The following is a 24373-nucleotide window of genomic DNA, read 5'->3' as shown; positions in this document are numbered from 1 at the left end:
AAATAACTATTAGTATAATCACCACCAATACATTGGGCATGTCGAATGAGATGGTGGCCAGAATACAAAATCAACGAATGAGGAAAATTTGAAAACATTTACCCTTTGGGGAAATTGGTGATTCCAACCACCTGAACCCAAGAGGCAGTAGCCTTGACTCTGTCTGCAATGCGGCTTCCACTGAAGGAGTCGGGGCAAGTACAGCTCCTGTCCTAATTGTCACGGGTTATGAGAACCTTAAAGATGATCTCATAAACGTATTTCCCTTTAAGAAAGTTTAAGATGAGGAAACAAAGGAAGAGTCATATTTGCTTTTGAATAGGATGGTACTCTACTGGGCACAAAGTAAGTTGATGTGTTTCTGGGTTTTGGACCTTATGCAAACGATGTCATGTTGTATGCATTCTTCTATACTTTGCTCAGTGTGGTACTGTGGAAAGGACATAACATTTTGTTTAGAGATTCAAGTATATGTAGCCAAACTATCAAGCAAAGGAAGCAAAGGATAAGCACAAAGTCTGATGTGATGACTTCTGGGTTGGGGAAGGAGACCAAGGAGATGAGGTTGGGAGGAATATACAGGTGGCTTAAAAGATACAGTACTATGTCCTTAGCTAGGCCCGGGATGCACAGGCATTTCCTTGTTATTTTGCTTTATATGTTACATATGACACTATACATTTTGTATCAATACTTCATAATAAAAATGGAAAACCTTTCTTTGTGTTAAAAGGTTAAGATTCTGTTAAAAAATGAAACCTCATCCAAAGAAATTTTGCAACCTCGGAGGCCCTCTAGTGGCCAATTTGGGGAAGTACAGTTAATGTCCAATTCTTTCACATAATCCATTCAATTTCCTTTCCTTAAAAACACTAATTAACAGCAAGATGAGGTGGAATGGCATGCTCCCAAATTTACTTAAGTTAAATGGTATGTTCTACATCAAATTTTTAAAATGCTGCCAGACTGCTCTTTACTATCCTTGAAGAATGACCCAGAAGAATACATTTCATTCTTTAGCAAGAATGTTTCATAAAACATTCCAAAATTCAGATGTACATTTCAAAGGAGAAATAAAATTTTATGCCAGTAGGATATTTTCAGTTGGGTTTATCCTCATATTCTTTCTTGAAAATTTTTTAGAATTGCCACGTTTAATAGCAATAACTTCCTTGCAGAAATTATGGAAGAATCATAACCAACGAACCCTTCCTCAGGACTCAGCTAAAACATCATAGCCTTCAAGTCTCGTGGGTGAAAGTGACTTCTCTGTACAACTGAGATCAAAAGCACTAAGCTCACTGCTCAGGAAACTCACTCCACGCTGCTCTATATTATCATTGTTGGTGAGCAGAGCTCACCGGCCCTGCAGGTTTGCAAGCTACGTGAGGGCTAAGTCTTTGTCACAGTACATGGAATATTTTATGTATTCTCTCCTCTTTTTTCTTTCTTTTTTGTTTTTGGTTGAAATAGATCAACTCATTTAATTCTTCAATGCAATAAGTTACAGAAATATATTTTAAAACCAAATTTAGTTTTGAAACATATTTTAGTTTGGCCAACTAGTCAAAAGAATTAGAGTCAGAATATATAACACAGGAAAATTCAAAATTATTATAGGGTGTAGAATAGGTCTGAAGGACAGCCAATGTGAAATTTAGCTATTTCGTCTCATGGACACAACTGATGTTTAAAAAAAATAGAAAGCAGCTAACATTTAACATACTGTCGTGATTCACACTATAGGCTTGCAGGATACCTCCTGCAAGGTTTTCAGTCACCACAGAAACTGATGGGGTAACAGCCGTGATGTGTAGCAGCTCAGTGGCGTAATGAAGAAGATGTGGTACGTATATACCACGGAATATTACTCAACCATAAAAAGGAATGAAATAATGCCCTTTTCAGCAACATGGACGGACCTAGATATTATCACACTAAGTGAAGTAAGTCAGACAAAGACATACCATATGATATCACTTATATGTGGAATCCAAAAAAAGGGTAGACATTAACTTATTTACAAAACAGAAATAGACCCACAGACATAGAAAACAAACTTATGGTTACCAGGGGGTAAGGGGGGGAGGGATAACTTGGGAGACTGGGATTGATGCATACACACTACTATACATAAAGTAGATAACTAATAAGGACCTGCTGTAGAGCACAGGGGACTCTACTCAATACTCTGTAATGACCTATATGGGAAAAGAATCTAAAAAAGAGTGGATATGTGTGCATGTATAACTGATTCACTTTGCTGTACACCTGAAACTAACAACATTGCAAATCAATTATACTCCAGTAAAAATTAAAAAAAAAAAAGACACAGAATGTCAGCTTCCTGTAGTGTATCCGGTGAATCCTAGGGAAGTAATTTCTGAGGCTCAGTAGTTCCACTGGTGAAAGTGAATATATACATACTTTTTGTACATATTATATATATATAATATACTCATAAAACATAGCGTGTAAAGATATATTGCATATATATGTAGGCACCCAGGTTAGTCAGTGCTCAAAACTATAACCTCCTTTGTGAGAAACTACGGTCCTTTCAGGTACCTTTCTTTCAGGTATCTTTCAGGTATCTTTCAGGTATCTTTCCTCTTAAGCTGTGCACAGCACCAGGCTGGTTTTTTTTTTAATTTTATTGAAGTCGAGTTGATTTACAATGTTGTGTTAATTTCTGCTGTACAGCAAAGTGACTCAGTTATACACATACACATTCTTTTTCAGATTCTTTTCCATTATGGTTTATCCTGGGAGATTGAATATAGTTCCCTGTGCTGTACAGTAGGACCTTGTTGTTTATCCAGGGCCCTTTTTTAATTGCTCCATTCATTGCAAAGCCCATGACCATGTTTCCTCCTGAATAATAAAGTGAGGGGAATAATCATAAGTGGAACTCACCAACTTGAGCTCGTATAAAGAATTTCAGAGCTGCGAGGCTTGGCGAGAGATGTGATGTCTCCTCGGGGGTCGTCAACGTCATCAGCATTTGTAGAATGCACGCAACCACTGTTAGGATGAAAAGAAACAGAAAACATAGATGAACATATCCTAACTTGCAAAGGAAATCTTGCCAAAATAGATCAAAATGCAAAAAATTAACCACGGTGATGGAACAATTTGCCTTAAAAAAAATAAAGTAAGGAGACTTTCTCTTTTTTAGAGTGAGAGCAACAGCTGGTTTGTGTTTTTGAGCAATGAAGCAGCTGCTTCTGCAGCCCTGAGCCAACTCCTCCCTGGAGCTTGGAGGCAGCCGGGGCAAGGCAGAGATGGGTGTCTTCATAGCTGAGGGGCCTCCTGTGGGGACAGAAATGGGGCAGGTGCCTGGGATTGTGGACAACTGGCAATGTGCCTTCGGGGCCTGCCAGGAGGTCCAATTAGTCCACGGCAGTGAGAGGGTGTCCTGCAGGCACTTCTGGGGCCACTGGTAGGAAGGTGAGTCAATTCTACTGTGGGGTAGGAGAGGCTGGAGTAATGAGGGGGGAGGGTAGAGATGAAAGGCCCAGATTCCTCTGTTTTCTTGGATTTACTTTGTTTCAAGGTCATGTGATCGGAATGTTTATGTCCCCCCAAAATTCATATGTTGAATTCCTAACATCCAAAGGTGATGGTATCAGGAGGTGGGAGGTACTTGGGTCATTAGTGTTCTTATAAAAGGGACACCACGAGCTCCTTGCCCCTGAACCATACGTGGACACAAGTCTGTGACCCCTTGGCCGTCCCTACCTTCCAGCCTCCAGAACTGTGGGAAATAAACGTCTGTTGTTTACAAGCCACCCAGTCTGTGCTATGTTGTGACAGCAGCCCAAGCTGACTAAAGCACAAGTTTTTTCTCCAATATAAAGCAGAGAAGACCCCAAAGGGCGGTGACGCACATCTGTGCCACCCACGGAGAGCCAAATTTAAATAGAAAAGCAAGAGATCGCATTTCCTGCCCTTAGCTTTGGCGAGCACATTGTAGCTTCCACATCAAGTGTAAAAGTCTTTCTTGTTGACAACACCCAGTATTAGTAGAAACCAAGGTATTTTATTTCATAAAATAACCAATTTGGGAACACCAAAGATACTGCTCCCCCTTTCTTTCTCTTATTAAAATCTTTAACGCATTTTTGATGAAATGCCTGACAGGCAGCATGCTAGGAAAACATTAGAAATCTGTTAGAAAGCGTAAGCTGTTTCAAAAAGTGAATTACAAACACGAGTGAGCTGAAAGCAACTACAATTTAGATGTAAATCTAGTAATTTTTAAAACATTAAGAAACATTACTTACGTATAGAGAGGAATGTATTTGCTTCTGGAACTTGGACTCACGCTTAGAAAAAGAGAAAGCATGGGCAGCTGAGTTATCGACATTAATAAACATCACACGATTACAGTGTTTCTATTAAAAAAAGTCTTCAGAGATATCCCATAGGAATGGGCTTCCAAAAGTTGGCAATTTTAAACGGAAAAGATTTAAAGATGTAGTTTTTAAGTGATGAAAATCAAACACAGAACAAATTGACTCCAAACAGCCAAGGACACGTAAGTCCTTGTTGACTGATTTAGCTCCAAAGCCTCTTCTCCTGGGTTTTTCTTTGCTGTTTTTGTCCTCAATGGTTAGACATGTCATATTTGGCAAAGCTGACCTCTCGTTTTCTTAGACACACAGAAGGTCCACATTTGACTGGCTCTTACTGACCATTTAGTGTAACTCTCCATGGTGGAGAGGAAGCGACTGTGGCCCAAAGGAGTTCAGTGACGTACACAAGATTGCAATAACTTAGGGCGCTTAGAGGAGCTTGGGTTTATTGTGTACTTTCCCTGCTCCAACCCTAGAATCAGCCATTTTCCCAAGGATCTCACAATGTCTTTTATTGGAGAGTGGCATTTTAAACCAACATTTTGGAGCTAGACATGCTTCTGGCTGCTTGTGTGTGCCTGCTTCTAAGCCCTCCCAGCGGACAGAGCTAGGAATATCTCGGTGTATTTGAACTTGTATTTGAACTTGTGTGTATCCATATATCTACATATATTTCTGTATTTACTTTCTGCATATATCTATCTATCTATCTATCTATATATATATATATAAAGGGATACCTCAGCGAGTAACACAAATTTTTTGATTTCCCAGTGCATATAAAAATTACGTTTATACTAAACTGTAGTCTATTAAGTGTACAATGGCATTATGTCTAAAAATGTCCATACCTTAATTTAAAAATACTTTACTGCCAAAAAATGCTAACCATAATCTAAGTCTTCAGCAAGCTGAAATCTTGTTGCACTAGTAACATTAAAGATCACTGATCACAGACCACCATTACAAATATAATAATAATGAAAAAGTTTGAAATATTGTGAGAATGACGAAACTGTGACACAGAGATACAAAGTGAGCAAACGCTGTTGGGAAAACGGCCCCGGTAAACTTGCTCGAGGCAGGGTTGCCACAAACCTTCCATTTGTAAAAAACACAGAATCTGTGAAGCACAACGTAAACGTGAGTTCGTGGAGGCCCCCAAGTCCAATCAGCACCACAGGGCTCACCCTCAGCCTTCTCTGACAGCGTGAGACCTGCCTCTCGCCATCTGCCAAAGATTTACTTTTTGTCACATGTAACAAAACGTGACAAAAAGGCACAAGTCACACTGCATGTTCTTACGTGGAGTATACATGTAAGAAGTTTAGAATTGCCAACCTGTTTCTTGGTGAGAAACACATTTACCGAGTAGAGTACAGATGGTACTTCCATACAGTTCTTTTTGTCATTAGCCTTACAGTTCTGTGTCAAAATACTGCTTCCAAGTTTATGAAGGTCCAAATTTAGGATCACTCCTGTTTCCCCCCATCCACTTAAATGTAGTTATGTCATTTGTTTGTAATACAGATTCACTTGTTACCTTCTGAATTCCATCCTGGATTTTCCCACCATCCTGGTATACATTTCTCTCTCTTTCTCTATTTTTTACTTTGCCTTCAGTACAGTTTGTTCTCCATGGTGTACATACAGTTCTATGGGTTTGAGAAATACGTGGCCAGCACCACAGAACCATATAGAACTGTTCCATCATCCTAATGCTTGTTTACAGGCTCTTTGTCTTCAACGCTGTCCCCCTCCCCCAAATCCTGGTAGCCACTGATCTACTCCCACCCTTGTAGTTTTTCCTTTTCTAGAATGTCATATAAAAGGAATCATGCAGGGCTCCCCTGGTGGCGCAGTGGTTGGGAGTCCGCCTGCCGATGCAGGGGACGCGGATGGGTGCTCCGGTCTGGGAGGATCCCACATGCCGCGGAGCGGCTGGGCCCGTGAGCCATGGCCGCTGAGCCTGCGCGTCCGGAGCCTGTGCTCCGCGATGGGAGAGGCCACAACAGTGAGAGGCCTGCGTACCGCCAAAAAAAAAAAAAACGGAATCATGCAGTATGAGATCTTTTGGATCTTGCTGCTTTCATTGAGCAAAATGCTTTTTAGATTCATCCATATTGTTGTGTGTTGCGTTTGATCTTTTTCATTGCTGAACAGTATTCCATTGTGTAGCTCTACTCTAGTATCTTTATCCAATACATGTTTTTCCATCCACCTGTTGAAAGCAATCTTGGTTGTTTCTAGGTTTTGAAGATTATGATTAGAGCTGTTATGAGCATTCACATATAGGTTTTTCTTGCTAATGGGAGCAGCATTTACTAGAGGAAGGCTCCAAGGTAAGTGGATCCCTCAGGAGTTCTGAGATGTGGCAGAACTGACTAGGACTTACAGCTTTTAGTTCAGTAGATGATTCATCATTAAAACAATAAATGCAATGGATGCATAGAAACTGGGTGAGCTATTTGCTATTTTACCACATGACATGTAAATAGAAAGATGCTAATAAAGTTGTTTTTCTTTTTTTGGCTGTGACACATGGCTTGTGGAATCTTAGTTCCTCAACCAGAGATTGAACCTGGGCCCATGAGGAAGTTATATTTTGGATGTTTTAATCTTTGATTAAAGTTATTACCATTCAATTTATACATTGGAATCTATTATTTTTATTGGGGTGTTTTATACCTTTGGTTAAACCAACTTTTAAATAATCTTTATCAAAACTTTAAATACTGGTTTTAGAATATGGCTCAATAAAATCAGTTTGCTGACATGACTCAATATTTTTCTCAATACTGTCATTATTTGCAATTCCAGATTCAGCATTTAAACTTGATTATGATTTTGCGTATTTCCACTTCACTACACTTTTTTATTCTAAATATTAAAAAAAATCCTTCTATTTTTAACATCTTTATTGGAGTATAATTGCTTTACAATGTTGTATTAGTTTCTGCTGTATGACAAAGTGAATCAGCTATACCTATACATATATCCCCATATCCCCTCCCTCTGGTATCTCCCTCCCTCCCACCCCTCTAGGTGGTCACAAAGCACTGAGCTGATCTCCCTGTGCTCCCAGCTGCTTCCCACTAGCTATCTATTTTACATTTGGTAGTGTATATATGTCAGTGCTACTGTCTCACTTCGTCCCAGCATACCCTTCCCCCTCCTTGTGTCCTCAAGTCCATTCTCTACATCTGCTGCCCCTAGGTTCCTTAGAACATTTTTTTTTTTAAGATTCCATATATATGTGTTAGCATATGGTATTTGTTTTTCTGTTTCTGACTTACTTCACTCTGTATGAGAGATTCTAGGTACATCCACCTCACAACTAATAACTCAATTTCGTTTCCTTTTATGGCTGAGTAATATTACGTTGTATATATGTGCCACATCTTCTTTGTCCATTCATCTGTCGATGGACACTTAGGTTGCTTCCATGTCCTGGCTATTGTAAATAGTGCTGCAATGAACATTGTGGTACAGGTCTCTTTTTGAATTATGGTTTTCTCAGGGTACATGCCCAGTAGTGGGATTGCTGGGTAGTATGGTAGTTGTACTTTTAGTTTTTTAAGGAAACTCCATACTGTTCTCCAGAGTGACTGTGTCAATTTACATTCCCACGAACAGTGCAAGAGGGTTCCCTTTACTCCACACCCTCTCCAGCATTTATTGTATGCAGATTTTTTGATGATGGCCATTCTGACCGGTGTGAGGTGATACCTCATTGTAGTTTTGATTTGCATTTCTCTAATGATTAGTGATGTTGAGCATTCTTTCATGTGTTTGTTGGCAATCTGTATGTCTTCTTTGTAGAAATGTCTATTGAGGTCTTCTGCCCATTTTTAGATTGGGTTCTTTGTTTTTTTGTTATTGAGCTGCATGAGCTGCCTGTATAATTTGGAGATTAATCCTTTGTCAGTTGCTTCATTTGCAAATATTTTCTCCCATTCTGAGGGTTGTCGTTTCGTCTTGTTTATGGTTTCTTTTGCTGTGCAAAAGCTTTTAAGTTTCATTAGGTCCCATTTGTTTGTTTAAATTTCCCATACTCTAGGAGGTGAGTCAAAAAGGATCTTGCTGTGATTTATGTCATACAGTGTTCTGCCTATGTTTTCTTCTAAGAGTTTTATAGTGTCTGGCCTTACATTAAGGTTGTTAATCCATTTTGAGTTCATGTTTGTTTATGGTGTTAGGGAGTGTTCTGCTTTCATTCTTTTACATGCAGCTGTCCAGTATTGCCAGCACCACTTAAGGAAGAGGCTGTCTTTTCTCCATTGTATATTCTTGCCTCCTCTATCAAAGATAAGGTGATCATGTGTGCATGGGTTTATCTCTGAGCTTTCTATCCTGTTTCATTGATCTATATTTCTGTTTTTGTGCCAGTATCATACTGTCTTGATTACTGTATCTTTGTAGTATAGTCTGAAGTCAGGGAGCCTGATTCCTCCAGCTCGGTTTTCTTTCTCAAGATTGTTTTGGCTATTCAGAGTCTTTTGTCTTTCCATACAAATTGTGAACTTTTTTGTTCTAGTTCTGTGAAAAATGGCATTGGTAGTTTGATAGGGATTGCATTGAATCTATAGATTGTTTTGGGTAGTAAAGTCATTTTCACAATGTTGAGTCTTCCAATCCAAGAACGTGCTATAGCTTTCCATCTGTTTGTATCATCTTTAATTTCTTTCTTTAGTGTCTTATAGTTTCTGCATAGAGGTCTTTTTTCTCCTTAGGCAGGTTTATTCCTAGGTATTTTATTCTTTTTGTTGCAACGGTAAATAGGAGTGTTTCCTAATTTCTCTTTCAGATTTTTCATCATTAGTGTATAGGAATGCAAGAGATTTCTGTGCATTAATTTTGTATCCTACAACTTTACCAAATTCATTGATTAACTCTAGTAGTTGTCTGGTACCATCTTTAGGATTCTATATGTATAGTAACATGTTATCTGCAAACAGTGACAGTTTTCTTCTCCTTTTCCAACTTGGATTCCTTTTATTTCTTTTTCTCCTCTGATTGCTGTGGCTAAAACTTCCAAATTTAAGTTGAATAACAGAGGTGAGAATGGACAGCCTTGTCTTTTTCCTGATCTTAGTGGAAATGGTTTCAATTGTTCACCATTGAGAGCAATGTTGGCTGTGGGTTTGTCATATATGGCCTTTATTATGTTGAGGTAAGTTCCCTCTATGCCTACTTTCTGGAGAGTTTTATTATTAATGGGTGTTGAATTTTGTCAAAAGCTTTTTCTGCATCTGTTGAGATGATCATATGGTTTTTCTCCTTCAATTTGTTAATATGGTGTATCACGTTGACTGATTTGGGTATATATTGAAGAATCCTTGCATTCCTGGGATAAACTCCACTTGATCATGGTGTATGATCCTTTTAATGTGCTGTTGGATTCTGTTTGCTAGTATTTTGTTGAGGACTTTTGCATTTATGTTCATCAGTATTACTGGCCTGTAGTTTTCTTTTTTTGTGACCTCTTTTTCTAGTTTTGGTATCAGGGTGATGGTGGCCTCGTAGAATGAGCTGGGGAGTGTTCCTCCCTCTGCTATTTTTGGGAGGAGTTTGAGAAGGATAGGTGTTAGCTCTTCTCTAAATGTTTGATAGAATTCGCCTGTGAAGCCATCTGGTCTTGGGCTTTTGTTTGTTGGAAGATTTTAAATCATAGCCTCAATTACAGTGCTTGTGATTGGTTGGTTCATATTTTGTATTTCTTCCTGGTTCAGTCTTGGAATGTTGTGTTTTTCTAAGAATTTGTCCATTTCTTCCAGGTTGTCCATTTTATTGGTTTAGAGTTGCTTGTAGTAATCTCTCATGTTCCCTGTACTTCTGCAGTGTCAGTTGTTACTTCTCCTTTTTCATTTCTAATTCTATTGATTTGAGTCTTCTCCCTTTTTTCTTGATAAGTCTGGCTAATGGTTTATCAATTTTGTTTATCTTCTCAAAGAACCACTTTTAGTTTTATTGATCTTTACTATTGTTTCCTTCATTTGTTTTTCATATCTTTCTGATCTGATCTTTATGATTTCTTTCCTACTGCTAACTTTGGGTTTTTTTTTTTTCTTTCTTTCTCTGATTACTTTAGGTGTAAGGTTAGGTTGTTTATTTGAGATGTTTCTTGTTTCTTGAGGGAGGATTGTATTGCTATAAACTTCCCTCTTAGTGCTGCTTTTGCTGCATCCCATAGGTTTTGGGTTGCTGTGTTCTGATTGCCAGTTGCTTCTAGGTATTCTTTTATTTCCTCTTTGATTTCCTCAGTGATCTCTTGTTTATTTAGTACTGTATTGTTTAGCTCCCCATGTGTTTGTACTTTTTACAGTTTTTTTCCTGTAATTGATATCTAGTCTCATAGTGTTGTGGTAAGAAAAGGTACTTGATAAATTTTCATTTTCTTAAATTTACCAAGGCTTGATTTGTGACATAAGATATGATCTATCCTTCAGAATGTTCCATGAGCATTTGAGAAGAAAGTGTATTCTGTTGATTTTGAATGGAATGTCCTATAAATATCAATTAAGTCCATCTTGTTTAATGTGTCATTTAAAGCTTGTGTTTCCTTATTTATTTTCATTTTGGACGATCTGTCCACTGGTGAAAGTAGGGTGTTAAAGTCCCCTACTATTATTGTGTTACTATTGATTTCCCCTTTTACAGCTGTTAGCATTTGGCTTATGTATTGAGGTTCTCCTATGTTGGGTGCATAAATATTTACAATTGTTATATCTTCTTCTTGGATTGATCGCTTGATCATTATGTAGTGTCCTTCTTTGTTTCTTGTAATAGTCTTTATTTTAAAGTCTATTTTGTCTGATATAAGTATTGCTACTCCAGATTTCTTTTGATTTCCACGTGCATGGAATATCTTTTTCCATCCCCTCACTTTCGGTCTGTATGTGTCCCTAGGTCTGAAGTGGGTCTCTTGTAGACAGCATATATATGGGTCTTGTTTTGTATCCATTCTGCCAATCTGTGTCTTTTATTTGGAGCATTTAATCCATTTACATTTAAAATAATTATCGATATGTATGTTCCTTTTACCATTTTTTTGATTGTTTTGGGTTTGTTTTTGTAGGTCTTTTCCTTCTCTTGTGTTTCCTGCCTAGAGAAGTTCCCTTAGAATTTGTTGTAAATCTGGTTTGGTGGTGCTGAATTCTCTTTACTGTAAAGAGAATTGTCTTTAAAGGTTGTAATTTCTCTGTCAAATCTGAATGAGATCCTTGCTGGGTAGAGTAATCTTGGTTGTAGGTTTTCCCCTCTCATCACTTTAAGTATGTCCTGCCACTCCCTTCTGGCTTGCAGAGTTTCTGCTGAAAGATCAGCTGTTAACCTTATGGTGATTCCCTTGTATGTTATTTGCTGTTTTTCCCTTGCTGCTTTTAATATTTTTTCTGTGTATTTAATTTTTGATAGTTTGATTAATGTGTGTTTTGTCATGTTTCTCTTTGGATTTATCCTGTATGGGACTCTCTGTGCTTACTGGACTTGACAGACTATTTCCTTTCCCATATTAGGGAAGCTTTCAACTACAATTCCTTCAAATATTTTCTCAGTGTCTTTCTTTTTCTATTGTTCTTCTGGGACCCTATAATTGGAATGTTGGTGTGTTTAATGTTGTCCCAGAGGTCTCTGAGACTGTCTTCAATGATTTTCATTCTTTTTTCTTTATTCTGCTCTGAGGTAGTTATTTCCACCATTTTATCTTCCAGGTCACTTATCAGTTCTTCTGCCTCAGTTATTCTGCTATTGATTCCTTCTAGATAATTTTTAATTTCATTTATTGTGTTTTTCATAATTATTTGTTTGCTGTTTGGTTCTTCTAGGTCCTTGTTAAACGTTTCTTGTATTTTCTCCATTCTATTTCCAGGATTTTGGAATATCTTTACCATCATCACTCTGAATTCTTTTTCAGGTAGACTGCCTATTTCCTCTTCATTTGTTTGGTCTTGTGGGTTTTTACTTTGCTCCTTTATCTGCTGTGTATTTCTCTGTCTTCTCATTTTGCTTAACTTACTGTGGTTGGGGTCTCCTTTTTGCAGGCTTCAGGTTCATAGTTCCCATTGTTTTTGGTGTCCACCCCCAGTGGGTGAGGTTGGTTCAGTGGGCTGTGTAGGCTTCCTGGTGGAGGGGACTGGTTCCTGTGTTCTGATGGATGAGGCTGGATCTTGTCTTTCTGGTGGGAAGAACTGTGTTCAGTAGTGTGTTTTGGGGTGTCTGTGAATTTATTATGATTTTAGGCACCCTCTATGCTAATGGATGGGGTTGTGTTCCTATCTTGCTACTTGTTTGGCATGGGGTGTCCAGCACTGGAGCTTGCTGGTGATTGAGTGGAGCTGTTCTTAGCATTGAGATGGAGATCTCTGTGAGAACTCTCACTGATTGATATTACATGGGGCTGGGAGGTCTCTGGTGGTCCAATGTCCTGAACTCGGCTCTCCCACCTCAGAGGCTCAGGCCTGATAGCCAGCCAGATCACCAAGACCCTGTCAGCCACACAGCTCAGAAGAAAAGGGAGAAAAAAAAAGAAAGAAAAAATAATAAAATAATTAAAATAAAATATAAAAAAATTATTAAAAAAATAATAAAAAATTTGAAAAGTAATTAAAAAAACAAAGAGAGCAACCAAACCAATAAACAAATCCACCAATGATAACAAGCGCTAAGAACTATACTGAGATAAACATAAAAGCCAGAAAGAAAAGAGTCGCACACAGCAAACCCCAAGTGTACAGTCGCTCCCAAAGTCTACCACCTCAATTTTGGGATGATTCATTGTCTATTCAGGTATTCCACAGATGCAGCATACCTCAAGTCGATTGTGGAGATTTAATCAGCTGCCCCTGAGGCTGCTGGGAGAGATTTCCCTTTCCTTCTTTGTTCGCACAGCTCTTGGGGTTCAGCTTTGGATTTGGCCCCTCCTCTGCATGTAGGTTGCCCTCTGGCATCTTTTCTTTGCCCAGACAGGAGGAGGTTAAAGGAGTGGCTGATTAGGGGGATCTGGCTCACTCAGGCCAGGGGGAGGGATGGGTACGTAATGCAGGGCGAGCCTGCGGTGGCAGAGGCCAGCGTGACATTGCAACAGCCTGAGGCATGCCGTGTGTTCTTCGGGGGAAATTGTCCCTGGATTATGGGACCCTGGCAGTGGTGGGCTGCACAGGCTCCCGGGAGGGGAGATGTGGATAGTGACCTGTGCTTGCACTCAGGCTTCTTGGTGGCTGTAGCAGCGGTCTTAGCGTTTCATGCCTGTCTCTGGTGTCTGCACTGATAGCCGTGGTTCGTGCCTGTCTCTGGAGCTCATTTAGGTGGTGTTCTGAATCCCCTCTCCTCATGCACCCTGAAAAAATTGTCTCTTGACTCTTAGGCAGTTCCAGACTTTTCCCCAGACTTCCTCCTGGCTAGCTGTGGTGCACTATCCCCCTTCAGGCTGTGTTCACGCAGCCAAACTCAGTCCTCTCCCCGGGGTCCGACTTCTGAAGCTCGAGCCTCAGCTCCCAGCCCCCTCCGGCCCCAGCGGGTGAGCAGACAAGCCTCTCAGGCTGGTGAGTGCTGGTCAGCACCGATCCTCTGTGCGGGAGTCTCTCCACTTTGCCCTCCGCACCCCTGTTGCTGCACTCTCCTCCATGGCTCCAAAGCTTCCCCCTGCTGCCCACCCTCTCTCTCTACCAGTGAAGGGGCTTCCTAGTGTGTGGAAGCTTTTCCTCCTTCACAGCTCCTTCCCAGTGGTGCGGGTCCCATCCCTATTCTTTTGTCTCTGTTTTTTCTTTTTTCTTTTGTCCTATCCAGGTACATGGTAGGGCAAAAGAAAAAAGGTATGTGGGGAGTTTCTTGCCTTTTGGGAAGTCTGAGGTCTTCTGCCAGCATTCAGTAGGTGTTCTGTAGGAGTTGTCCCACATGTAGATATATTTCTGATGTATTTGTGGGGAGGAAGTCTTACTCCTCTGCCATCTTGAAGGTCCTCCAAAAAAATCCTTCTTTAAAGGGCAATTTATGCTGGTTTTATTGAAGTGCTACATACAATTGTTAAAGATTTGGAAAATGTCACCTTTGATATTATTTTTCCATAACTTAAATTTATTAATAACTTATTAATTTTGCTGACTAAGGCCTAAAATCTCCCATACTTTGCTTTGCAATTAATGATGGATTAGGTAAATATAAAATTAAATGTACAAGATTAAAAACCCTCCCATTGAGGTGATGAACAAATTGACCATCATCAAACCAGAACATCATATGAAACTCCAGGGAACAAAAGATGGGATTATCTCACTGTGGACGCATGCATTCTTCTTATGCATTATCTGTCTGTCTCACACTATTCTTCATAGCCAGCCACAGTATTTGTTGCAAAATACACATATCTGTTTAAAGTTCCATGTGATTCATTCTTATGTTTTCTATTCTATTTAATTTTCACAAAATGCTGGTTGTGACTCTCCACTAATGGGTTGCAGGCTACAAATCACTCATTAGTCTGCTCAGCAGTCCACTCACTAAACTGGGACAGAACAACTGCCGAGCCATGCTGAGAAATGGGTCCCTGGCTCAGATCATAAGTGAGAATTGACTTCAAATGTTTTAAAAAGATAAATATGAAAAGCAAAACTTTAATTATGTTTAGGAAAAAAAGTAGATGAAGGATAATATCTTTTTTACTTCTGGATAGGGAAAGATCTATTAAAAATTCCACAAATATAACAAGGTATGGAGGTAAATATTGATGAATTCAGTTATATTAAAATTTTGAACTTCAGCTCAGCAAAGGGCACTATAAAATAGAAAAGTCACAGCCTAGAAGGAGATATGCATATTACCAATAAAGGATTTTAATCTAGAATAATAGACTTAAAAAGTTGTATAATCAATCAGTAAAAGACAAAATATATGAACAAGTAAGTTATACATGTGAACATGCAGTAAGTTACAACTTACCAAAAAAATGGTTCTTAGTAACCAGGTAAATGTTAAAATGATAATGAAGTACAATTTCCTGCTTCTAAAATTAGAATTTTTCTAATTTGAAAATTCCAAATGCTGGCCACAAAGTGCAGTAGTGGGAATTCAAGCATTGCTGATGGTTGGTCCATAATGGGTAAAACTCATTTGGAGAATAACGTAGCAATATTTAGAACATAAAGAAGTTTACACCTCTTGATGTAGCAACTGTACATGTAAGGATGTCTATATAAAACCCAGAAATAGCTTTATACTTTATAAAGGTATGGGGATACTGTTTCCAACTCCAACAGAAATAAGACAAAAAATTAAGTTATGAGAATGGATGAATAAATTGTGGTATAACGATTCAATGGAAGACTATGTGTCAGAGAAAATGAACACCTAGAGATGCCAGCATGAGTCTCACAAACACAGAACTGAACAAAAATGTTAAGTTGTATGAATATACGTTTGATACCACTTATAAACATGGAACACTTACTTACCACTTATAAACATGGAACACTTACTTACCACTTATAAACATGGAACACTTACTTACCACTTGTAAACATGGAGCACAATTCCACATCTTGGTTAAGAATAACACATATGTTTTAAGGGTGCATGAAAATGTGAAACTTCACAGCTGGAATAATGGTGATCCCTTAGGAAGGCACATGTGCTTAGAGAGAAGTACGTAGGGGCGTCTGTGGTGTTAGTAACGGTTTGTTTTTATAGTTGGGAAGTAGACACGCAGATTATATCATATTTTTATTTTACATTTTTATATAGGAATTATTCAAAGATAAATTTAAAAAATAAAAACAGAGATGATGGCTGTATTGTGGGTCAAAAGAAGAAAAAAGAGACAAAATAGTGACATTTTCAAAGACAGAAACACCAAACTTTTTAGACTAAATGCACAAAATTACCTATGTGGAAAGATTAGTAATAAATCATTGTTTCTAGCATTAATAGAACTCAAAATAACTATATGATACAAAAGTTGATAGAAAATAATTCATAAACCCTTGAAGTCCATGCATTTTACAACATTATAATTCTTCATATCAAGTGACATATAAAACACTCTTTATTTTTAAATGGTTGTGGTATATTTGGTAGTCTAAATTTTAAGAAGGGTTAAGAGAAAACAAGAGAAAGCTGGCAACACTGAGTGACTGAACTGGGATTTGTGTTCTCTTTCCAGTCACAGGGACGAAGTCTGAGGGTCTCTGGGATGCTCTCCGGAGAACATGCCCCTCAACCATGGACTAGAGCCTCTGAGTCTTATGATAAATATGTGATGGCAAAAGGTCTACTGATGAGAACATTAGGAGATAAAACTTACAAATTGACTGGTTTGACTGGTGCCAAGAAAGATCTTGTTTGAAATCTGTCCCATAGTCCACCAACCATCTAAAATCACCATCAAAACGAATGACAAGTATTTAACCAAGTTAGTGTAATTTCTAGTATTTAAGTTCCAATTACTGTAATCTCTAGTATATATGTTCTAAGTTACTGTAATTTCTAGTATACAAGCTTCAGTCCTCTCGTATCACAGGCAAGAGCCCCAGTCACCCAATGGAAAGCACTCCCTGAGCACCCTTAGTCACTCCGGGGGTTGCTCCAGAGCTACTCCTGGTCTCTGCTCTGCTCGCAGACCCTCAGGGTCAGTTTGTTTTCTCACAGCTGGAATCTGCCTCGTTAGCCACCTCCTTTGGGCTGAAGCCCTTGTGAAAGGTCTGGTTTGGATTTTCATCCCAAGACTGTGCTTTCTTGGCTCCCCCTTAGCCCATGCTCCACAGCCCCAGGCTAGTCTCCCCCACCCAGAGCCGTCATCTTAGACCATCATCTCGCCAGGAAGGACTTTGGATACAAGTATAATTCAACACTAAACAATATGTAATAAAAGACCAATTTTCACAAGGTACAAAAAGATTTTAAAGGAGTTGAGAGATCCTTAAAAATAGTTATAGGAATCCAGACACATTTTTGGTCCTTTAATTGGTTTTAATTTCTTTGCACAAATCCTGTGCTGAGATTTTATATTAAAACTGTATTTTTCCTCTCTAATTATCATTTTTCTCTGTAAAAGCTGAAGTTTTTCAAGATACTGTGGGCTTCTTAACCTGTAGTTCACAAACCTCTTAGGAGTCCATGTTTAGAACTGTATTTCAATATAATTGATTTCCTTTTTAGTTTTATGTACTTTGATATATTAAAAAACTTCATTATGAGAGATGATCACTGACCTGAGTTATTGCTGGCAATCCTTCATATCTTTTCAGTGTAAAACACTGTGAGATAGGGTCAGCAGCTTTTTCCACTGTTGTTTCTTCTGGATCAAGTTTTGGTGGTAGCATCTTGTCCCAAGGAACCATTTCATAAGCCCTATGAAATTATTAAATAATGACTTTTTTTTTTTTTTTTTTTTATTTATTAAAACCCTTGAAATTTTAAAAAATATGACTTTTTTTTTTTTTTTTTTTTTTTGCGCTATGCGGGCCTCTCACTGCTGTGGCCTCTCCCGTTGCGGAGCACAGGGTCCGGACGCGCAGGCTCAGCAGCCATGGGTCACGGGCCAGCCACTCCGCGGCATGTGGGATCCTCCCAGACCAGGGCACGAACCCGCGTCCCCTGCATCGGCAGGCGGACTCCCAACCACTGCGCCACCAGGGAAGCCCCAATAATGACATTTTATGAAAAATACATATTCAGTTGGCATAGTTCTTAACAATAGCATATTCTGTGGTAGGAAGAATTCTAAATTGCCCCCCAAGATTCCTGCCCCTGGCGTACATACTGTATGTAGTCACCTCCCCTCAAGTGTGGGCAGAGCAAATGTATATGGTAGGGTATCACGCCTATGATAGTTTATATGGCAACTTTATGTGGCAAAAAGGGATTGTGCATAGATAATTAAGGTCCCTAATCAGTTGAATTTGAGTTAATCAAAAAAATAAAATAAAAGGCAGATTATCTTAAGTGGTTCTGACCTAAACAGGTGACCCCTAAAAAGAAGCAAGAAAACAGCAGCAGACACACTTCAGTCATCCTTAAACAAATCCTGAGAGTCCTAGAGCTGCGCTGAGCTGAATTCTGCCAACAATCTGAATGATCCTGGGAGACTGGGACTCAGCCGCTGCTGACATCTTGATTCCAGCCTGAGAACCCTGAGCATTGAACTCAGCGGGCACTTGCCAGCACTTCTGTCTTATGCAAACGTGAGCTACTACATGGGCATGATGTAAAGCTGCCATATTGTGGTAATCTGTTACACAGCAATAGAAAACGAATGCATACACGTATATACATACATCTTACACTTTACCGAAAAGAAATTCATTTGAGCTTTGCAGCAGGGCAAGAAGAACATTAATTTACAAATAAATAAGCTATGGCTTAGAAAACTGAATTTGTTTGCTTAAGGTCACTCAGCCCCTGATGGTCGAAGTTAGACCTCTGATCTTGATTACCTGCCACTGAGGAGTCAGTAACATTCACATGATGTTCACCCCCCTGCCCCCTAAAGCACTTTTTCTTAGTTTGCCACCCAAGCACTAGGTCTCTGCATTTCCTCCCCCCAACCCCCTGCGTCCCCTGCATTGGCAGGCGGACCCTCAACCACTGCACCACCAGGGAAGCCCCTTCTCCTCTTTCTTGATGTACAGATGCCAGGACTCAAGCTTTGTTCTCCTCTGGCTCATCCATTGCTGGGGCTTGACATCACTGCCCATAAGCCATGACACCCAGACTTGCTCCTCCAGCCCAGACCTCTCCCCCAGACTGCAGACCCACAGACCCAGTTGCCTACTTGACGCATCCACATGGATGTCTAATGAGCATCTTTATATTCAGCACATCTAAAACTGACCTCTGATCTTTCCCTCCAAACCTGCTCCACCAGCCTTCATCTTGATGAGTGATGGCTTCAGTCCATCCAGCTGCAGAGCCCTAAACCTTGGAATCATTCTCCATGCCTCTTTCTTTCAGACTCACGATCTCCAGTCTGGAAACTGTGTTGACTCTGCTCTCAAAATGTATCCAGAGGCCAGCAACTGTTACAACTTCCTACCACGCTCCTCCAAAACGCCATTATCTCTGACCTAGATGACAGCAGTAACCTTCTGCCTGGTCTCCCAGCTTCTCCCCTCACCTGGTCCACTTTGAACCCAGCAGCCACCATGACTACTTTGATACACAAGTCTGATCTGGCCACTTCACTGCTGACACCCTACTGTTTACAGTCTCTGCAAGTGCCCAGCAAGATCTGGTTCCTGAGTACTCCCTGACCTCTTCTTTTGCTACCCCTCTCTTACTGCACTGTAGACTCCTGGCCTTTGCTCTTCCTTGACACCTCAATCACACTTCTGACAGGGCTTTTGCTCTACGTTCCCTTTGACTGGGAAGTAGTCAATCCAGATATCTGCACAGCACTCACTTCCAAGTTCCTGCTCAAATCTCATCGCTCAAGGAGGCCTACCCAGACCTCCTAGTTATTCTGGAAGCCTGTTACTCCACACAGGACACTCTTGATATTCTTATCCTGTTCTATTTTTTCTCTCTTATTTTTTCATTGACTCATCACCTTCTAAGATATGATCTATTTACTTATTACGTTTGTGGCTTATTGTCCGTCTCCCTTTGGAGTGAGTGCTCATTGGAGGACTCTTTTATTCACTGGTGAATCTCACAGCCTAGGGCATGGACACATAACAGATACTCTATATGATTTTCAACTGAGTAAAAAAGTTCTCCTTCAAACTTCTCTGCTTTCATTTTCTAAGATGCTGGACATCCTTATCTCGTCCTCTCTCTCTGAGCCTTTCCTTTCTGTTTTGGTTTTATTTTTCTATTAAATATAGGTTTTCTTCCTTCAACTGTTTATTTTAGCAATCAATGTAAGTAAGTAAAGAATTGTGTCTGATAGTCTTTGAATTCCTCACAGGATCCAGGATATTGTGGACACAAAGGAGATGTGTTATCAAAGAAAAAAGAAATACATTTTAAAATCAAATTCTACTGGAGAAAAATGCTTACTTTTGTGTAGAGGACTTGTAAAATGAGTCTTTTGCATTATATTTCTTGTTTGATTGTAAAAGTGGTTCTCCATCATCCTAGAAGTGGTGAATAATAAGTTAAAAAAGATTAGATGTAAATGAAAATTGCTAATGTTTTATATTCACCATGCTTTCTTTTTCTCTTATTCTGCATTTTTCTTCTTTCAAAGCACGTCTTGGATCCACCAGATTTAATGCTTTCCTACGTTCCTCTATTGTCTTGGAAATTTACATTGTGTGTGTGTGTGTGTGTGTGTGTGTGTGTGTGTGTGTGTGTGTGTGTGTGTATACTCCTACTAATTAAATTAAAACTTACAAATATATGCTATTCTACTCATTTCTTATTTTTGGCTTAATAATTTTTTTAAGATTGAAATGTATTTAATTAATTTTAGACCTTTCTTGTTAAGAAAATGAAACATATATTATTTTCTAATATATACACAAAAGACTATTTTTTTCTTCTTAGCAGAGTTTTAATTCCTTTATACAAAATTTGATATGTTTCATTTTCAAATTTATCATTCAGTTTAAAACATTTTCTAATTTCTCCTGTGATTTCTTCTTTGACCCATGGATTATTTAGAATTGTGGTGTTTAATTTAAAAATATTTGATGTTTTCCTAGACATCTTATAGCTATTTATTTTTAATTTAACTCTGTGGTGGTTTGAGAACATATATAGTAAATTACAGTCACTGATTTTTGAATGCTAAACAAATCTTGCAATCCTGGAATAATCCCCACTTAGTTGTGATGTATCATCCTTTTTATATATTACTAAATTCAATTTAGTAAAATTTTGCTAAGGATTTTTTTGTCTGTTCATATCAGACTAATTTTTGTTGTGATATCTTTTTCATATTGTGATGACAGGATTCTTTTGTCCTCAAATATATTATTTGGGTAAAATGATATTATTTCTTCCTTAAATATCTGAACTTGCTCATTAGTAAAACTACCTAGCCCTGGAGTTTTTTCTGTAGAAAGTGTTTTGATAATCAATTAAGCTATTTAATAGGTATAGGGCTCCTCAGACTTTCTTATTATGTCAGTTTTGTTGTGTTTTCAAGGAATTTTCTCATCTTAGCTAAGTTGTCAGATTGACTGGCATAAAGTTGTTTATCATATCCTTTATTAAAAAAATAAACTGTATTGAGGTATAATATACTGCAAGGAACTAAATTCGATAAATGCATACAATTTGATGACATATTATAGCTGTGTATATCCATGAAAACACAACAGACAAGATCCAGAGCATTTATATTTTGCAGAAGTATTTCTCATGCCCCTTTGCGTCCATATCTCCCCCTGTTCCCAGGCCAGGGCAAAAATGATCTGCTTTTTGTCACTCTATATTGGTTTGCATTTTTAGAGGTTTGTTTAAATAGAATCAGTTGGTATGTAATATTTTGTTTCTGGCTACTTTCATTCAGTATAATGATTTTGAGATTCATTCATGTTGTTGCATGTATCAGTAGATTTTTATTGCTGAATACTATTCCATTGTATGACTATGCCACAATTTGTTCATACTTTCACATGCATGTGAACATTTGTTTCCACATTTTGGCAATTATGAATAAAGCTGCTTTGAATATTTATGTTCAAGTCATTGTGTGGACGTACATTTAAATTTGTCTTGGGTAAATATCTAGGAGTAGAATGGCTGGGACACTTGATAAGTGTGTGTTTAACTTCTAAACAGTGTTAAAGAATTTCCAAAGTATTTGTAATGTTTCACAATCCCACCAGCAGTGTGTGAGAGTTCCAGTGTCCTGGATCCTTGTCAACACCTGGAATTTCAGTCTTTTAAATTTTAGCCATTGTGGGGATATACTGTTTTTCACTAATGACTCAGCATGTTGAACATCTTTTCATGTATTTTTTAGCCATTCTTATTTTTTTTGTGAAGTGTCTGTTCAGATCTTTTGTTCATTTTTCACTTGGGTTGTTCGTCTTGTTATTGACTGATTTTAAGAGGTTTTTATACATTATAGATACAAATCCTTTGTCATATATGTGATTGTGAATATTTTCCCATTGTGTAGCTTGCTGTTTCATTTTCTTAACAATGCATTTTGAAAATCTAAATATTAAAAAAATTTTACAATCTTAATTTTATATTGAGGCCTATTATCCATTTTAAGGTTAATTTTTTGTATATGTTAATATAGTAAAACTTGATTTTTTTCCCCATAGGATATCCAGTTGTTTTAGTAATATATTAAGACTTCCCTTTCTTCACTAAAATGCCTTGGCACATTAAAAAAATCAAATGGCAATATATTAGGCGGCTCCACTTCTGGACTCTCTTTTATGTTCCGTTAATCTGTATCTATCATTTTCCCTTTGGTACTGATTATTGTAACTTTATAGTAAGACTTGAAATCAGGTGGCATAAATCCTCCAAGTTTATTCTTCTTATTCAAAATTGATTTAGTTATTTTAGGTTTCCGTTTTATATTGATTTTATAATCAGCTTGCCAATTTCTTCAAAAGTGGCTCTTAAGATTTTGATGGAGTTTGCATTGAAAGTATCTATAGATCAACTGGGGAAGCATTAACATATTAACAATAATAAGTCTTTCAGTCCATAAACCTGGTTTGCTTTCCATTTATTTAGGTCTTCTTTAATTGATTTCATTCATCAATGTACTCTAGTTGTCAGTGAAGAAAATGTGCATGTGTTTCACTAAATTCTATGTTGATTTTGGCCCTATTGTAAACAGAATCTTTTGAATTTTCATTTTCCAATTGTTGCTTTCTGATATGCACAAATACAATTGGTTTTTGTATATTAACTATAAACTTATGCCTTTAATAAATTCAGCTATTACTTTTAGTAGTTGTTTTGAAGATTCCTGAGGATTTTTATAAATATTAGGTCATCTCTATGTAAAGATAGATTTGTTTCTTCCTTTCCAATATTTATGACTTCTACCTCTCTTCCTTACCCTGCTGCAATAGCCATTACCTCCATTGGATGGAAAATAAAAGTGGTAAGAGCAGGCATTTTTGTCTTGTTCCTGATTTTAGAGAAAGAAAATTGTCTTTCACCATTACTTTAGCCTTAGTTCATCACAGATGCCTTAAATATCAGGTTGAGGAAGTCCCCTCATAAATGTAATGAATATTGATTTTTCCCTTCTTTTTCCCTTTTCCCTTCTTCCTAAGAATAGTCTTGGTTATTTCTGATTCTTTGGTTTCTGCATCCATTTTATAAAGAAATTTTCAATTTCCACAAATACACAGATAGGATATTGATTGAAATTACATTGAAACTGTAAATCAACTTAGAAAGGTCTAAAAAAACTTTAAATGTTGAGCCTTCCAATCCAGATAATAGTATATTTCTCTATCTATTTGGGTATTTTAAAATTTCTCTCAATACATGTACTAGTTTTGCCACAGGGTTCTTGAATATGTTTTGTTAGATTTATTACTCAATAGTTAATAATTTTGATGCAATTTTAAATGATAGCTTAAACTTAAAAAATGTTCTGCTTCTCACTGATATTTAGAATACAATTAATGATTTTATAATAATATTTATTTCTAGAAAACTTATTACACTCATTTTTTATTTTCAGTAAGTTAACTGCAGATTTAATTGGATTTTTAACATGCATAATCATATTATCAAGAATAATAGATTTGTTTAACACTTTCTAAGTTTTATACTATTTTTATGTTTCTTTGATTTGGCTGGCTAGGAACTCCAATGTGTAGAGTTCAAATATTGTTTGATTTACCTTTTCATAGATATCTATTGTTAATTTGAGGATAATTTTCAGTTCTTTTCATCAAACTTTTTTCTTTTTTTGCCTATGTTTAGATGAGTATATGACTTTTCTACTGTGATACAGTTAGTTATGTTTACCAATTTCCTAAAGTTAAGCAAATTTTACATTTCTGGGGTAGACTTAACTTTATCATGACTTAACTTTAGTAACCACGTGCTATATTGCTAGACCCTAAACATGTGTGTGCATCTTCAGT

General features: G+C 37.8%; 1 protein-coding gene across 1 annotated transcript in view; it reads right to left on the bottom strand.

The window, feature by feature from the left end:
- SPMIP7 (sperm microtubule inner protein 7) overlaps nt 1–24373 on the bottom strand; it is a 59813-nt gene that overhangs the window by 12691 nt on the left and 22749 nt on the right. The window contains exons 4-8 of the mRNA XM_024764387.1: nt 20349–20425; nt 17561–17699; nt 16654–16721; nt 4287–4328; nt 2917–3024 (exon numbers count right to left, since the gene is read on the bottom strand). Of these exons, the coding sequence (XP_024620155.1) occupies nt 2917–3024; nt 4287–4328; nt 16654–16721; nt 17561–17699; nt 20349–20425 (434 nt within the window). The remainder of the gene's footprint in view (nt 1–2916; nt 3025–4286; nt 4329–16653; nt 16722–17560; nt 17700–20348; nt 20426–24373) is intronic.

The sequence above is a fragment of the Neophocaena asiaeorientalis genome, unplaced genomic scaffold (assembly GCF_003031525.2).
Source record: "Neophocaena asiaeorientalis asiaeorientalis breed wild unplaced genomic scaffold, Neophocaena_asiaeorientalis_V1.1 scaffold191, whole genome shotgun sequence".
Taxonomy (NCBI): domain Eukaryota; kingdom Metazoa; phylum Chordata; class Mammalia; order Artiodactyla; family Phocoenidae; genus Neophocaena; species Neophocaena asiaeorientalis.
This window is presented reverse-complemented; position numbering and strand designations above follow the sequence as displayed.